The 18043-nt window shown below is 38.5% G+C and overlaps 1 protein-coding gene across 1 annotated transcript in view; it reads right to left on the bottom strand.

Moving 5' to 3' along the window:
• Nucleotides 1-16800, bottom strand: part of LOC131253066 (isocitrate dehydrogenase [NAD] catalytic subunit 5, mitochondrial-like) — a 48313-nt gene extending 31513 nt beyond the window's left edge. Inside the window, exon 1 of the mRNA XM_058253892.1 lies at nt 16529-16800. Coding sequence (XP_058109875.1) covers nt 16529-16699 — 171 coding nt within the window. The 5' untranslated portion in view covers nt 16700-16800. The remainder of the gene's footprint in view (nt 1-16528) is intronic.
• Nucleotides 16801-18043: the final 1243 nt, after the last annotated feature.

Below are 18043 nucleotides of genomic sequence, written 5' to 3'. Positions count from 1 at the left end.
CCCGAGTAGAAGATGTTGCATTTGGATCAGCACCTAAAGAAAGTTCGAGTCAAGAAAACGGGGGTGGGTAGCAGAAGATGATATAGAAGAGATACCAGAAGAAAATGATCAACCATTAATGTAAACGAGCAACTTGTGGGAACCAATGACAAAGAAACAGAAAAAGAGGAAGCATACATCGAAGAAGGAAATAATTCTGATGCCAATGATGGCGGAGATGTAGACAATGGATTAACGATTAATGTGTATAGCCTATTTTGAATTTGTAATTTCACTCATTTGTACAATGTATTTCTACATCAAGTCATCAATAAAAAAATTATTTTACTTTTCTCACAAATTTGAGTATACGTATCATTTGAGTACTTATTACTATGTAAGTTAACCTGTTGTAATCTAATAGCCTAATAGATGCAATGTAATAAATATAACAAAATATGAAAACATTAATAAAATAGGTATAAAAAATTTCCAAATACTTGTAGTAATTTTACATATTTTTTGTAATTATTTTCTATTTTTCCTTTATTATTCGATTTTTTTTAAATAATAATAAGGGGCTATGCAACCGTATATACAATTATGCAATTGCATATGTAAACAGCCACCCTAAATCACTTAGGGTGGCTTATGGGATTGGAAAAAATTAGATGACTAGTGGACAAATTGCTGCCCAGTGGTTTCATTTATGAAAGCCTCAATCCGTGTGCCATGCCAGCATTGTTAATACCAAAGAAGGATGGTCATTAATAGATGTCTGTTGACAAACTTGCCATCAACAAGATAATGGTAAAGAACTATTTTCCAATTCCATGCCTAGATGACATATTGGACATGATAGCGAATACTACAATCTTCTCGAAGATCAATTTCCAAAGTGAATACCACCAAATAAGAATTTGTCATAGGAATAAATGGATGCCCACTTTTAAATGAAGTATGGATTGTACAAGTTGCTAGTTATGCCTTTCAACTTGACAAAGGCACCTAGTACATTCATGCAAGTGATGAAGCAGATTCTTCATAGGCAAGTCCATTGCCATATACTTGGATGGCATCCTTATTTATAGTTGTTCACGAGAAGATCACTTGATCCATCTTTGCCAGGTGATGAACGTTTTACACTACTAGAAACTCTACATCAATTTGAAGAAGTGTGCCTCCATGAATTCCAGGGTGCTCTTTCTAGGGTTTGTTCTTTCAGCAAGAGTAAGGGTTGGTCCTGAAAAGATAAAAGATATTGTCGATTGGCCTACTCTCATAAATATTCATAGGGTTTACAGTTTTCATGGGTTCTTGACGTTACTTTAATACCATCATGGCGCCCATTACTAAATGTATAATGATTGGCCTGTTTAAATGGACTGAAGTAGCAACAAAGGCATTATTTCAAGAAATAAAGCAAAAAATGGCAAAAGTGCCAGTCTCAGGCTTCCTAATTTTGAGAAGTTATTCGAGATTGCCTATGATGCATCCTACGTAGGCATAGGAAGCGTCCTCAGTCAAGAAGGGCGTCCGGTGGCCTTTTTCAACAAAAAAACTCAATGAAGCACGAAGAAGTATTCTACATATGACATGAAATTTTACATTATTGTACAAGCCTTGAAACATTAGCATCATCACCTCATTCATTGGGAATTTATGTTATATTCTGATTATGAAAATTTGTGTTATTCGAATTCACAAAAAAAAAATTTTAAAAATTAAAAATTTAAAAAAAAAAAATGATGAGGGCACGGCACACTAAGTGGAGTGCTTATATTTAGGAGTTCACATTCAACCAAAAGCATCGTGCAAGGTAGAAAATAGGATAGTAGATGCCCTTGGCTAAAAATCATATATCTACCTTATCAATCTCTAGTTGTCGGGTTCAAGGAACCAAAAGAAACTATGCAACAAATGATAATTATTAGAAGGCATTTTCACCGAGTACCCTTGATATAGTGCGCATGATTGATAATTATAAAAACCTCCTTGCAAGAGCTTGTGGTACGAGAGCTTCATTCGGTTGGCCTTCGTGGTTACTTCGTTTTTTTTTCTTTTCTTTTTTTTTTTTTTTTTTTTTGGAGGGGGAGGTAAAAGAACTTCTATTAAATAACAACTATAGCCCTACCTTCAAGAACCAATCACTATGGTCCCAAAATACGACATCTAACTTTGCCCTCTCAAACACATCTGATTCTAACCCACTCTTATCTCGAAAGAATGATTATTCATTTTCCCCCATAAAGTCCATATGACCACCAACAAAACTAACCTCCATGCCACCCTTCCATCACTCAATAAAATTTTCCTTAATCCTTCAAAAAAAAAAAAACTCTCCTACACCCTTCAAGCAAACGCACGGTCGATGAACAAATGGTTAAACAACTCCGTGTCCTTCATACACATGATGCAACAATTAAGAATCGCCAACAATCTTGTATGCAAGTTGTCTATTGTGAGCACCTTATTCCTTCCCGCTAACCAAGCAAAAGCTACTACACCTTAGGAGGGGCCCGTATGACCATACATGGGAAGTATGTTTGCACGTCCCACCCAAAGAGCTATTGGTCATCAACTTATAAAAGGATCAAACTGAGAACCTGACAGAGTTGACCTAAGACCACATCGTCAAATCCCTCATGCCCAAAGACAATTTAGCTAGATGAAGCTTCTCTAAAAGCCAGATTAACACCTTTGCTTGTTCATCCGTCCGGTTCCTCCTACAAGGAGGTGACCAAACAACTGTGTGAGCGGAGATGGAAAAGCAATGCGTAATGGGAACGTCCCAATTTGGAGCCAAGATAGCAATCATCGAAAACTCCTAAAGGGATCTCTCGCCAATCCACAGCTCTTGCCAAAATCGAAAAATTCTCCATTGGTTATTTTGGAATCAACAAAACAACAGCCCTAGTCAAGGACCCTTTTTACGAGTCGAATTTGAAAAAAGATGTGGGAATTATTGTTCAACAATGTCATGTGTGTTGGTTGGGCAAAGTGAGCAAGCAGAATACCGGTCTTTATACTTCACTGCCCGTGTAGCTGTGCTAGATGCTCCATGGGAAGATAATGCAAGGGCATTTTCACACCGGGCTCGAGTGGGGTTGCCTATGGGATGCAGGGGCACACTCGGAATGGGCAGCACGTGTGAGGCGAGTCGCTCATGTAAGGCGATACCCATGTGATTTGGGGCCCACGAGGGGGGTTCGACCGAGGTCCTAACTCATGGGATGTGAGGCCTAGGTTATGAGATAAAGGGATTAATTCGTCATGATCTAACAGTCTAAGCTTTTAAAGTAAGTGGTTAATTGTCCTGCATCAAAGTGGTATCAGAGCGAGAGGTCTCGTATTCGAGACTCCTCGCCGGGGGTGATTAATGCAAGGGCATTTTCACACCGGGCTTGAGTGTAGTTACCTGTGGGATGCAGGGGCACACTCGGGGTGGGTGGCCCGTGTGAGGCGGGTGGCTCGTGTGAGGCGGTACCCATGTGATTTGGGGCCCACAATGGGGGTTCAACCGAGGTCCTAACCCTGGGATGTGGGGCCTGGGCTATGAGATAAAGGGATTAATTAGCCATGCTCTACCAATTCGAGCTTTTAGAGTAAGTGGTTAATTGTCTTACATCAGAAGATTTTCGTCATGAGATTACTAAAGATTCAACATGGCTATGACTCTATTTACATTGTGGTTGACAAGTTTTCGAAGATTGCCCATTTCTTTCTTGTAAGAACACATCGGATGCTTTATGCATCGCCGATGTTTTTTTTAAGAAGGTAGTTCGTCTATATGGTGTTCCCAAGATAATTGTATTTAATCGTGATCGCCAAATTTATGAGCTACTTCTGGTGAACTTCTTGTGAATTTTGCGGTCTAAAGTTCTCAAGTACTTATCATTCACAAAATGGTGGATCACGAACAGACTGAAGTCATCTACTGCAGTCTTCAAAATATACTTCGGTATTTGGTTAGTGACCATGTGACTTCGCATTATCACAAATTATAATAGTTTTATGAGCTACACTACAGGACTCATATCCTTTCGAAATTATGACCTCAACAGCCTATAAATTTAGTTCCACTTCCTATTGCAACTCAATCAAGCTCGGATGCCAAGGCTTTTGAATAGCATAATAAGGAGATACATGAAGTCAGACAAAAGATCAACCTTGGTAATGAAAATTACAAGGAGCACGCAAATGTTCGACAGCATTTTGCACTTTCAAGAATGGGATAGGATCATGGTATGGCTCAAACCTAACAAGTTTCCAGAAGGCTCTTACACCAAGCTCCACTGCAAAAAGACAAGTTTTTGTCATATTTTAAAGAAGCTAGGCGATAATGTATACTTGATCAAGCTTCCGCCCAAAATAAAGATCCGCCCCATTTTCAGTGTGGAAGACCTTACAGTTTATCTTACATTATGAAGATGAGAGCACGAAAGAACAAGCTACCCAAATACCCGAAATACCACGCCAATTCGAAAAATTCATTGAAGATGTGTTAGAAGATCCAAATCGGATAGTTTCCATATGCCAAGGAAGGTATCAAAAGTTGCTTGTCAAGTAGAGCGCCGACCAAGATCCAACAGCATGTGGATTTCAGCAAACCATTTCAAGCGATCAACTTGAAGCTCCATATAGAGTACATTGCCATTAACTTGAGGGAACCAAGTTTTTCAAAGTCAAGGGGCACACGTGCATGCTCCACATGTATACATAAGAAAAGGCCCAATTTCCTTTTATAACTTGTTTCTAATTTCCTTTCTTTCATATTTTTATATTAGGAAAAATATCTCTATGATAAATAAGTATCATTAGATTTTCATATTTAAGGGTTTTCTTGTTTTAGAGATCTTGGCTGGTAACGAATTCTTTTTTTGAAAGGTAAGCTACCAAGGAATTCTATTTTTAGATTCCTTAGATTATGCTAGAGATTTTCTCAAGAAGGAAACCTTGTAAACACTCATTATAATAAGGCATAGACCCTATGGAATAAGACAATTGAATGATACTTTGTTTGAGCAAATTCTCTTGTTTTTCTAAAGTAGTGAATTGAGGGTGGGGGAGTGGTGATCTCTAGTATAAGACTAGAGAATTTTTGAGCTTGCTTACAGTCATTGCATCTTTTCCCTCTTGTGATTCAAACTTCTAATCCGGGACATTGCAATTAGTTTCTTCCTTGATCTAGTTGCATTACCCTATCCCAAAGATCAAATTGGTCAGCCAATAATGGGCTGCATGTGTATGAGAAAATGGACAGTTATAGAAAGAAGACAACAAACTAAATACTAGAAAGGAAATAAGGTTTTTGGACATGGCCGCCTGCTTGCCATCTGTCCACAATTGATCTTTCCTTCTTTTTTTCCCTTTTTAAGAGCTTTTTTAAGTCCTCAACTCTTTAACACCTCAATTTCTCTTCACCACATGTAAGCTCAAGTACGCCTCAGGTTTGGACCATAGCCATTGGATTTGGGTTCATTCCGATGATCCAAATCATGAACCTAGTGAGGTATGCATCTGATGGGAGCTATCATGAAAATCTTCATCACTGAAAAGATCCCAAACTCTTAACTAATGGCACACAAAACAACCATAAAGTAGAAGGCTTATATTCAAATGAAAAAAGTTTAATGATCAAGGGGTTTAAATGTTCCCATCTTTTAAAAAAAAAAATTTAGGTATCCCCGATCACGCTAATGAACATCATGTGAGTGGTTTATATTACTTAAATATGAGGCTGAATCCAAATGCCATAGTGCAAATGTATCTTTACATCAGTGTGTTCAAACCTACTATAAACAATAAACCTCCACTCACACCCCTTCACTTGCTCCCACTCAAACGCATCTCCTTTCTTTTCTTTTTTTTCTTCTTTTGAGCACATCTCTTTCCCAGTATGCATGTCATAGTTGTACACAATCAATACCATTCAAATCGCTGACCTGATTGTGGATGTAGCATGAACCATCTGATTTGCCCTTATAATTTGGACCGCTCACTAATTGACTTTTAACCATTAATTTCATATCCCATCAATTGGATGGTTAAGGATTGCTTGATAAGTGTTATTTTTTAGATATGCTCCATCCATAATTCGCCCTACAATTTAGATGGTCTAGATAGCCTTATATGAGTGCCACACAGTGTTGTCATGTGTGACCGCATATGCGCATATCCATATGTAGATTGCATATGTGATCATGGCACATATGTGCCATATGTGAAAATATGCAATCTATGCGATCGCATATTGGCCAACGGTTGGCACTTCTTCTTCTTCTTTTTTGCAAAAAAAAAACAACTTTTTGCTTATAAAAAGGCTTCCGAACCTCCTCCATTTGCAATATTCTCACCCCAAAACTCTCTTACTCTCTTCTTCTCTTACATTTCTTAATTCCAAGTGGTCTTAATCTCTCATACATTTCCTACTTCCAAGTGGTATTAATCTCTCTTACATTTCCTACTTCCAAGTGGTCTTAATCTCTCTTACATTTCCTACTTCCAAGTGGTCTTAATCTCTCTTTCTCTCTCTTGCATTTCCTCTCTCTTGGAAGTTGGAAGATCAAGATTCAAGCACTTGATGTTTAATTCAATGTTTAATTGATTTTATTTCTCTTAAATATATTTTAAATATGTAAAATTAGTTATCTATTAACTTAGAAAAGTTTCCCCTTAATTTCTTATATTTTTTTACAATTTTCCCATATTTTCAATTTCTTTTTATTTTTCGAATATGTGTTTGTGTGTGTGTGGTCGCATATGCAGTTGTGGGATCGCATATGTGCATATGCGATCGCACATGATCGCATATGCGATTCAACAACATTGGTGCCATGTGTGAGGAGATGGCAAGCCACAGACAAAGTCCTGTATTTTCTCTCCTATATTTTCTCTTTGATCCTTTTTACTCTCTCATAATAATAATCGTTCCCTCTTATTTTTTATCTTGATAAAAGAAAACTGTTACACCTTTAACCACGCTCTTTTCTCTCTCGCAACATCTATTTTCTTTTCATTTCTTCATCCACATAACAAAGTCCTCTGTGAAGCGGCTAAAACCACCATCGACCACTTGATGCGACTAGAACCACCGCCCAATCAACACACCACCAAAATCAAACACCCTTTGATTCTAATGACGCATGGAATATGCAATGATAATGTGCAATAAATTTTATAAATTTTAAATTTTAAAAAAAAATTAAAAAAAGGAAAAGAATCCAAAACCGCAACCACACAAGATATACATGGTTCACCACTTGGGCTACATCCACGGGCAATCCGACAAAGAAAATTCATTATATTAAGAAGATATTACAAAGAATAAGGAATGGGGTACCTTCATCAAGAATACAACAAAACCCCATTGAATTCAAGCTTAAAAGAAAAATCTCTCCACCATAGCAATGCTAGCAATAGATCTTCTCACCTTAAAGACCTTAAGAAGAAGCACTTAGTGTACCTCTTGAAAGCCTTGGAATCTTAAATCTTGTCTAAAAGCCACCCTTTCAAGAGTGAAATACCAAAAATGCCCCTTCAAAGGTCCACTAACAATTGGGCCTTGTTTGCTTATATGAAACATGGGTCATGTGGGCATAAAAGATTATTAAAATCCATAGTGATTTTAGTGTCACTATTTTCACAATCTCCACCTTGATAATAAAACCACTTCCTCGCCTTGCCAATTCACCATCATTAAACCTTGTTTTGAACCCTAAAGAAGTCAAGCTCCAATATAACCTCTCCACTTGAACGGTCTTTGTAAGCATGTCTGCTACATTCTCCTTCGTTCCTACCTTCAGCAAATGAATTTGCCATCTTCAATAATTTGACAAATGAAATGATGTCGAATTGCAATGTACTTGTTTCTCTTGTGATTAATCGGATTCTTTGCCAAATAGATGGCGCTCATATTGTCAGAAAACAAATTCATAGGTTTACAAACAAAACCTATCTCTCCCATAACTCCTCGAAGCCAAACCGCCTCCTTAGAAGCTTTCGTTGCCACCATGTACTCGGCATCTGTAGTCAACAATGATACTATTCCCTGAAGCTTTAACATGCAACTTATAGGACCATTTGCAAAAAAAAATTTAAAAAAATTCCCCATAGTTAATCATCGCTTATCTAGATCACTAGGAAAATTTGCATCAACAAAACCATGCATCACCATTGCCCCTTTACTATATGTAAGCACATGATTATTTGTGCCTCTCAAGTATCGACGTACCCATTTTGCTGCCTCCCAATGTGGTTTCCCCAAATTTGTCATGAAATGACTAAGCACCCCAACCACATAAGCTATGTCCGACTTAGGACATACCATAGCAAACATCAAACTTCCAACCAAACTGGCAAACTTGCATACGAAATCCAAGCCATATATTTTTCCCCCCTCTGACTTTGAACTTTGTTCGGAAGATAGCATGAAATGCGCGACCAATGAAGTCTTTATTGGCTTTGCCTTACTCATGCCAAACTTGTCAGGCACATTTTCAATGAACCTGCTTCAAGAAAATGACAAGTTTCCACTTTGTCTATCCCGTTCTATCTTCGTTGCAAGGATTTGACGTGTTATTTGAAACCAAACATTCTGGATTCAATGGAATTTTTCTTTTTAAAGACAAGATTCAAGATTCCAAGGCTTTCAGGAGGTACTCCCAGTTCTTCCTATCAATGTGTCCAAGGTGAGAAGATTTATTACTAGCATTGCAATATTGGAGGGGTTTTTTCTTTTAGGCTTGGATTCAACGGGGTTTTATTGTATTCTTGAAAAAGGTAATACACTCCTTATTCTTTGTCATCTCTCCTTGATATACTCAATGAGGTTTTCTTTGTCAGATTGCCCGTAAATGTAGTCCAAGTGGTGAACCGCATATACCTTGTGTTCTTGTATGTTTGTGGTTTTAGATTTTTCTCAATTATCTTCTTTCTATTTATTGCACGTGATCTTTGCATATTCCGGGTGCCATTGGAATCAAAGGGTGTTTGATTCTAGTGGTGTATTGATTTAACGGTGGTTCTAATCACATCAAGTGGCCCGCGATCGTTTTAGCTGTTTCTAGTGCTATCAGAGCTATTGGGTTTGTATAGTAAATTGGAGGCGATGACTAATTGTAGATTTGAGGTGGAGAAATTTGATGGGCAAAAAAAAAAAATTAAGCTTTGAAAATAAAAGTTCAAGATTTGCTAGTTTAACAAGGGCAACATAAAGCATTGTTTGGTGAGGCAAAGAAACCAGAATCTATGGCCGATAATGATTGGGATGAGATGGATCTCAAGGCATTGTCTATTGTTCGCTTGTGTTTGGCAGATCATGTCTTATTCAATATAATTAATAAGCACACCACGGTAGGTTTATGGGAAAGGCTAGAAAACTTGTATCAAACGAAGTCCCTAACAAACCGGATTTTCTTAAAAAGAAAATTATATGCCCTAAGGATGAAGGATGGTACAAAAATTCCGAACTATCTAAATATAGTCAACAATATTATTTGTCAACTTGGAAGCATAAGCATGAGAATAGAAGAGGAAGATAATGAGGTGACATTACGTTACCAAAATCTTGTGACAATTTGGTTACATCATTGAGTTGTACTAAGGAAGACTCACTTAGTTGGCATACGGTTTGTAGTGCATTGCTTGCCGATAAACTTCGAAAAAAGACATCTATGCAAGGAATGCCAAATCGGTTACGTATCGGCCGATACGGCCGATACGTAATGGTAACGGTACGCACCGTTACCCGATTCGGGGCCGAAACGGCCGATTCCAATTTTTGTACCCGTATCGGCCGATACGGGCGTAACGGTCACCCGTAACGGTCAGCGCCGTAACGGTCGAAAAACGGCCTTTTTTTTTTTTCGAAACTTCTTGCTTCCAAACTCCTTCTCACTCCTTCTACTGCTAATTTCGACCAACCTTGGCTAGATATTTGAGGAAAAAACACATTATATTGGCGGATTTTGTTGAATCAAAGCTTGGTGGGCCATTTTTCATAAATTTGTCAAAAATAGGTATTTATATTTTTTTTAATATGTTTTGCTGTTTTAATTATCTCATATGATGTGTTAATCATAGTAGAACATGTTAATATGCATTTTACAGATTTGGGGTGCCATTTAATATTTTTTAAATATTTTTTTCTATTTACGCATGAATTTTGCCCCTTTTTTTTAAAATTCAAAAAATCAATTTTTAATGATTGTTTTGCTGTTTTAATCACTCCATATGATGTGTTAATCATAGTAGAACATGTTAATGTGCATTTTACAGATTTGGGATCCCATTTTATATTTTTAAATATTTTTTCTATTTACGCATGAATTTTGCCCCTTTTTTTAAAATTCAAAAAATCAATTTTTAATGATTGTTTTGCTGTTTTAATCACTCCATATGATGTGTTAATCATAGTAGAACATGTTAATGTGCATTTTACAGATTTGGGGTCCCATTTTATATTTTTTAAATATTTTTTTCTATTTACGCATGAATTTTGCCCCTTTTTTTAAAAATTCAAAAAATCAATTTTTAATGATTGTTTTGCTGTTTTAATCACTCCATATGATGTGTTAATCATAGTAGAACATGTTAATGTGCATTTTACAGATTTGGGGTCCCATTTTATATTTTTTAAATATTTTTTCTATTTACGCATGAATTTTGCCCCTTTTTTTAAAAATTCGAAAAATCAATTTTTAATGATTGTTTTGCTGTTTTAATCACTCCATATGATGTGTTAATCATAGTAGAACATGTTAATGTGCATTTTACAGATTTGGGGTCCCATTTTATATTTTTTAAATATTTTTTTCTATTTACGCATGAATTTTGCCCCTTTCTTTAAAAATTCGAAAAATCAATTTTTAATGGTTGTATTACTGTTTTAATCATGCCATATGATGTGTTAATCATAGTAGAATATGTTAATGTGCATTTTACAGATTTGGGGTGCCATTTTATAATTTTATAATATTTTTTTCTATTTACGCATTAATTATGGCCCTTCTTTTATAAATTTAAAAAAATAATTTTTTAACGATTGTTTTACTATTTTAATCATGCCATGTGATATGTTAATCATAGTAGAACATGTTAATGTGTATTTTACAGATTTGGGGTGTCATTTATAATTTTTTTTCTATTTTCGAATTAGTGACTTTATGTTTTTATTTGCTTATATTGGACAGGTTTTGCCTTGGAGCTTCTTAGGGTTTAGTTAGAATATAAAATCATCTTTATTAACATAGGTCATACACTCATACTCAAATTTAATTATCTAGTGTCTACCTAAGCCTAAAGAAATGTCTGGATCTGGCCAACAACAAGTAAGTGATGATATTGGATGGCAACATTGTGAGAGGGTTGGTGGTACTAGGCACCAAATGAAGTGCAAGTATTGTGATAGACTAGTGACTAGTGGAATTACCCGTCTCAAACAACATTTGGCACATCGAAAGGGTCAAGTTGCGCCATGTAGTAGAGTACCGAAAGAGATAATGCTTTTAATGCAAGCTAGTCTGAATGAGTCGAAGGGTAAACGTGCTGCTGTACAAAAGAAGAAAGATGATATTTTGGATGCAGCTCAACAGGAAGTGTTTGGTCCTGAATATATGGGCATTCGTGATGAAGATATTATTGATTCTGACGAAGATTCAGATCGAGAACTTACTATAGCTAGGAGAGAGAGCTTGCGTCTAGCTCGTGAAGAGGAAGAACGTCGCCGCATGTTTGGCACGCATGGGTCAGTGCGTGATACAGGGGGGGGGGGGGGGGGGGGGGGGGGGTGGGAGTGGGCTTCTGCAGGGGGGGTAGGTTTGGTGGGTTACGACGTATGTTTGGGAGCCGATGACAGACATCTTCACTTGATGCCCCTATACGTTTGGATGAAGAAGTAAATGAGCCTAGGAGACCCTCTATTGATCCAATCCTGTTTAGGAAAGAATCAACTAAACAAAAGAAGATAAAACAAATGTAGAGTAGAACTTCCGTTGAGAAATTAGGTAGAGCAGCAACAAAGTTATTTATACATGCCAACATACCTCCTAACGTAGCCAATTCTCCATATTGGCAAGTGGTAATTGATGCAGCAACAGAAGCAGGTGAAGGAATAAAAGCTCCCACGGCTAAGGAGAATAGGGGAAATGGATAGATGCAGAGTATGCGGACGTGAAAGCATACGTGGCTACCTTTAAACCTGTATGACAAGCCAGAGGATGCACAATCATGTGTGATGGTTGGACTGGCCCAACCAGACGCAGCATGATCAACTTCATGGTATACTGCCACTTAGGAACTATATACCACAAGTCAATTGATGCCTCAGAGGCAACAAAAAATTCTACTTATATTAATGGACTAATGGATAAAGTTGTGGACGAGATTGGAGAGGAGAATATAGTGCAGATTGTGACAGATAATGAAGCAACATATAAGCTTGCAGGACATATGTTGATGGATAAGAGAAAACATCTTTTTTGGTCACCATGTGCTGCCCATTGTATTGATCTTATATTGGAAGATATTGGGAAGAAGAAGAATGTTAAGGAAATGGTCGAAAGGGCAAGGGAAGTGACGACGTTTATTTATAACCATAATCAAGTAGTTGCAATAATGAGAAAGTTTACGAAAGGACGAGAGTTGTTGAGGCCTGCGGCGACTAGATTCGCAACAAACTTTATAGCATTAGAGAGTTTATTCCAGCATAGAGAAGAGTTGAGTGAGATGTTCGCTTCCCGAGAATGGCTCAACACAAAACATGGGAAGAAGACATCAGGAATACCGGTCGAAGTTGTGAACACCATACGGGACAACAAATATTGGAAGAAGGTCAAGGCGATCCTAAAGGTGATGGAGCCACTAATGAGGGTACTCCGTCTTGTTGAATCCGATGAAGCACCTACCATGGGCTTTCTATATGATGCCATGGATAAGGTAAAGCTTGCAATTCAACGTGATTGTAGAAGTTGGCAGACTTATTGGAAGATGATCGACAAGAGATGGACAAACCAACTCCATTACGATCTTCATGCAGCAGGTTACTACCTAAATCCTAGGTATAGATATGCCCAATCATTTGTTGCGGATGATGAAGTTCGTGTCGGGCTAAAAAATGTGATAAAGAGATTAGAGCCTGACTTAAATCTGCAAATAAAGGCATTAAATGAATTAGATACATTTGGAAATCGCCTTGGTAGCTTTGGAGATGCTCTTGCACAGCATGCATGCAGTGTCTAGATTGCAACCGGCCGAATGGTGGATTAATTTCGGAGAGAGTACGAAGGCTCTCCAAAAATTGCAGTAGAAATTTTGAGCTAGACAACATCTTCATCTAGTTGCGAAAGGAATTGGAGTTGTTTTGCGCTCATTCATTCAAAGAATAGGAATAGATTGCAGACTAGAACATTAGATAGACTTGTCTTCATGCACTACAATATAAAACTAAGAATGCGACGACATCATAGGAGCATTACAGCTACTGATGACGGAGACTACTGTCCAATAAACTTGGATAATATTTATGATGAGGATGACCCACTTCTACCTTGGTTGGAAACAAGGGAAAAACAAATTGAAGAGGATAGTGAAGAATTGGAAATTGATGACCCAGAAATACGCAGAGCACAACAAGAGAGTCGTGCAGATGTGTTGGACCCAGTAAGAGGGGCAGCGTTTATGCCACGTACAGATACGGCTCAAGATCAACAAAAGAGTACGAGCAGTGGTAGCGTGACCGTGTCGGATGAAGACGATGACCCCCCTGCCCCTGGTGCTGGCACTTCTGGTGTTGCTCAGTGCCCTATACAGCCGTCTACAGATCACGATGTCGATGAACAGCGACGAGGTGGTACACGAGGTCGGACTTATGAGTGTACCGAGTCACGATACAGCCAGCAGGAGGTGGGTACATCTAGTGGTGCACCGGGTCCGAGAGGTTCGGAACATCAGCAGGCTCATGGTCTTGGTTATTATGATGGATATTCTTATGGTGAATTGAATTATGATGGTTATACTGAGCCTGTTCCATCACATTCATGTTGGAGTAGCCCTCCCGATCAATATCCATATGATTATAGATATCCAGATCTAAATCCAAGTTACTCATCACAGCAGATGCACTCTCAATCTCAAGATTCTCAACAGCCTGAGTATGAGCACCAGTATGGCTATTCAACGGGCACTGGTGGATATCCTTACTCCGGGTCAGAGTCGTTGCCTAGTCAGGATCAGTCATCCTTTAGTTTCATTGATCTAGTATTTCCTTCTGGCACTGGATATTATGGATATGCAGCACCTACACCTATTGGACAGCCTCAGCGTGATGGTGACGATGACGATGATGTGGAGGTCGAGCAACCACAAAAAAGCAGATTTTCATTTTGGTGGTGACTTGTGATTGTGACTTGTGAGTATATATTTGTGTTAAGGTAAGTATTTGTTGCAACAGACAGCTCACAACAGTATTATTGCAAGAAGCGAGTACACACTTGACACTGCCGAACTTGTATTTAAAATAGCTCCCCCGACAACCAATCAAGTAATCCTTAATCAAGTTGCAGGGAGTATATCAGACACTACTAATTTTTTATTTTTTATTTTTTAATATTCTTGACTTGAGGATGACAAGTCATAGACAAGAATCATCACAGTCACGTGCATGGTGCACCACACTGCACAGGACCACAGGTATGTTCGAGAAATTCCTCAAAAATAATTGCAAACACCTGATGTAAGATATTTTCATTTTACATTCATTCTAATATATCTATCATTGATAGTAGATAGTTAGAAAATTAAATATATGAATTTTGTAGTCAAATTCAGGTTATCTGGTTCATAAATTCATCAGACAGTCCGATACAACTTCTCACCAAAGAGTGGACCGTTACACCACCATAAACATGTTCCAATTTATAAATGAATGCATATTTGGAATGCTTAGAATATTCTGAATTTAATCCATATTTTTTCATATTTTTTTGGCAAAAAAAAAATTTTGCGCCGTTACGGGCCGTTACGCCCCCGTATCACCGTTACGCCCCCGTATCCGTATCGGTTTTGGAGGACACCGTTACGCCAACCGATACCGATACGGGATACCTTGCATCTATGGGAAGTTCAATTAGTACGAAAGTGGGGGCTCTTATGACAAAAGGAAGGCAAAATGACCATGGTAACAAACCGAAGAATTCTTCAAGAAGCAAATCTTGGAGTTGTTCAACATCAAGGGGTGACAAAGGTGCTTATTGGGTATGTGGCAAGACCGGTCACTTAAAGAACGATTGTTGGAAAAGAAAAAACCATCCACCATTGCAATGCTAGCAATAGATATTCTCACCTTCGACACCTTGAGAAGAATAACTTACAATACCTCTTGAAAGCCTTGAAATCTTGAATCTTGTCTTCAAGAAGAAAAAACCATTTTTGAAACCCCCGTGGAAGAAGAAACCCCTCTCTAAAATTAGTAACTCTTAACTTTTTCCCAATACAATTTACTCTAAAAAGGCACCCTTTCATGAGTGAAATACCAAAAATGCCCCTCTAAGGGTTCACTAACAATTGGGCCTTGTTTGCTTATGTGAAACATGGGTCATATGGGCTTAAAAGGTGATTAAAACCCATAGTGATTTTGGTGTCACTATTTTAACATTGTAATTGTAGGAAGAGTATGTGACAGTCAAGTTCTGTGGGCCCAGTGTCATGTCTGTGTGACGAAAACTCAGTCCATCAGTTGAGACACATAATGTTATAACCCAAACCCACCCACCCACTCCACCTTGCCCCCTTTCTCACACAGGTGCTCTCCAGCGGTGGAGAGTGGCTGTTGTGGAACTTTTATCCATTGGGTCGCTGATATGTAACCCCAACATTCTCTCCTCTCTTTTGTTTTTCTTCTCCCTTTAATCTAAATATATATCGTTGCCTTTCAATATATGTGTGTGTGTGTGTGTGTGACCCCAACATGTGTGACCCCAACATGCATCATCGCAGCCAACAGAATTTCAGCATAATGGGTACGATTCAACAAAACAGGTATATGTCATTGAATTAGATTATTTGATTGAATAATTCTATAATCAACCATCTATATTTTCAACAATTTTATAATTAACCATCCATATAAATGACTGTCTGGACTAATTGATGTGTATGATTAGACAGCATTTTTTTTAATTTTTGAAAGTGTGGATGGAACAATATCTAAAAATTAAGACAATTTATGTGGAGATAAAAGTAGCAGGTTTAACTTTAGAACGGTGCATGTTACACTTGAAAACCATTTTCTTTTGGGTGTTCCTTGGCGGGTCCCACTGGTCCTCCGGCTGCGCAATGAGGACTAAATATGACAATTCCATTTTCGTCCCTTCATTGAAACTTTCTCCGTTCTTTTCTCATTATCAATATTTTGCGAATAGAGAACCCTAACCTTAATTGACATTCCAAGCCGTCAATTGTCGACTCTGTCTCTTGACCGCCGATCAAAGATAACATCATTTCGGAAAATAGAAATGGAAATGAAAATGTGAAAGGATTTCGAGCATGTGACCTGTTTTACGGATGCCGCGATCTCAGGGCCAATTCCATCGCCAGGGAAGAGAGTAGCTCGAATCGGATTGCTGCCAGATGAGAGAGTTCGGGTGGGAGATGAGGCGAGAACGGTTGATGAGATCTGATCGATCGGACGGTTCCGGATTAGTCGCCCGATTATGGAAGCCATGAGAGATAAAGAGAGAGAGAGGGTGAACGCGGGTTGTTTTGAAGACGGACTGGAATCTTCAGAGAAAGCGAGAGAGAGGGTGACCGTGGGTGTTTTGAAGGGACGAGAATTGCGTTACCATTCCCACCAGGACCTAGCTAGGGACGGGCGGTCGCTACAGGGCTCCGTGGGGCCCACCGTGTGTATCATTTTAGGGGGTAACCCCAAAAATGAGGCAGATCGAAAGCTTAAGTGGACCGCACCACAGAAATCAGCGGTGACAACGAGGCCCACCGTTCAGACCTTCCTTGGGCCAACCAAGGTAGGGTCACATGTATACAAAACTTCCGTGGGCCCTGAGAAGTTTTTTAATAGTAGGTATTCAGTCCCCACGGCTTCCAGTGGTGTGTTCCATTTGAGCCTCTGATCTACTTCCTTTCGTAGCTCATGCCCTAAAGTGGCATGTCAAAATGGACTAAGGACAGCTTGGGTAAAACACATAAATTATGGTGGCCCCACAGAGCTCCATCAGGACCGTCCATCTCTAACTGGTCCTGGTGGGAGTGGTACGCGATCTGCTTACGTTTGAAGACGGACCGGAATCCTCTCCAACGCCTGTTCTAAGCAGTGCGTAAGTTGTCGTGTGATGCTCAGGTTGCCTATGACCCTTGATACGCGGGCATTTAGAAATTGATGCGTGATATATATTAACTCAAATCAACTAACTTGATTGTGCAGACTCAAATAAATTAGCTTGATTGTGCAGCAACTGTCCCAAAGTCAAGATCTCAATATAAGAGTTGGTTGAGCAACTCTATCCTCCATTCCGTGGACACTTGTTTGTAGAAATAGGACCGTTGGATATTTTTCCATTTTAGACCGTCCAATAAATGTCCATTAATCCAATAGACAAATGTTCAAATAAATCTCTCCTTTTTTTTTGCACATAACATGAATGCTTTAATTTGTTTAATTAGATACCAGATGAACAGTTATAGAGTTTTTCTCCGGCGTAAAACACCCAAGCTTTGTGGGCCCACCACGTCGCTATGGATAAAATCTCTCCATACATCATGTGTGCTCCTCAATAAACGTGGCGAGGTATTCCATCAATTGGAACCGTTCATTCAGGTATATCTATCATGGATGGGCTATTTAAAAATTTTTTAAAAAAAAAATAGACAAGTTAAAGAATCTCAACCATCGATTTTCTTTGAATTGAAGGCCACTAGTGGAATGAATGACATCATCCCGTTGATATATATTTTCAAATATTACTGTCCATTGTACACAAAGCTACAATGATAGACTTGATTGATCTGTATACCACCACCGCCACTTGTTCTATGGAGGGACGATTCTTCT

The sequence above is a fragment of the Magnolia sinica genome, chromosome 8, assembly GCF_029962835.1.
Source record: "Magnolia sinica isolate HGM2019 chromosome 8, MsV1, whole genome shotgun sequence".
Taxonomy (NCBI): domain Eukaryota; kingdom Viridiplantae; phylum Streptophyta; class Magnoliopsida; order Magnoliales; family Magnoliaceae; genus Magnolia; species Magnolia sinica.
Note: the sequence above shows the minus strand (reverse complement) of the source record. Positions and strands in the feature narration are given on the sequence as shown.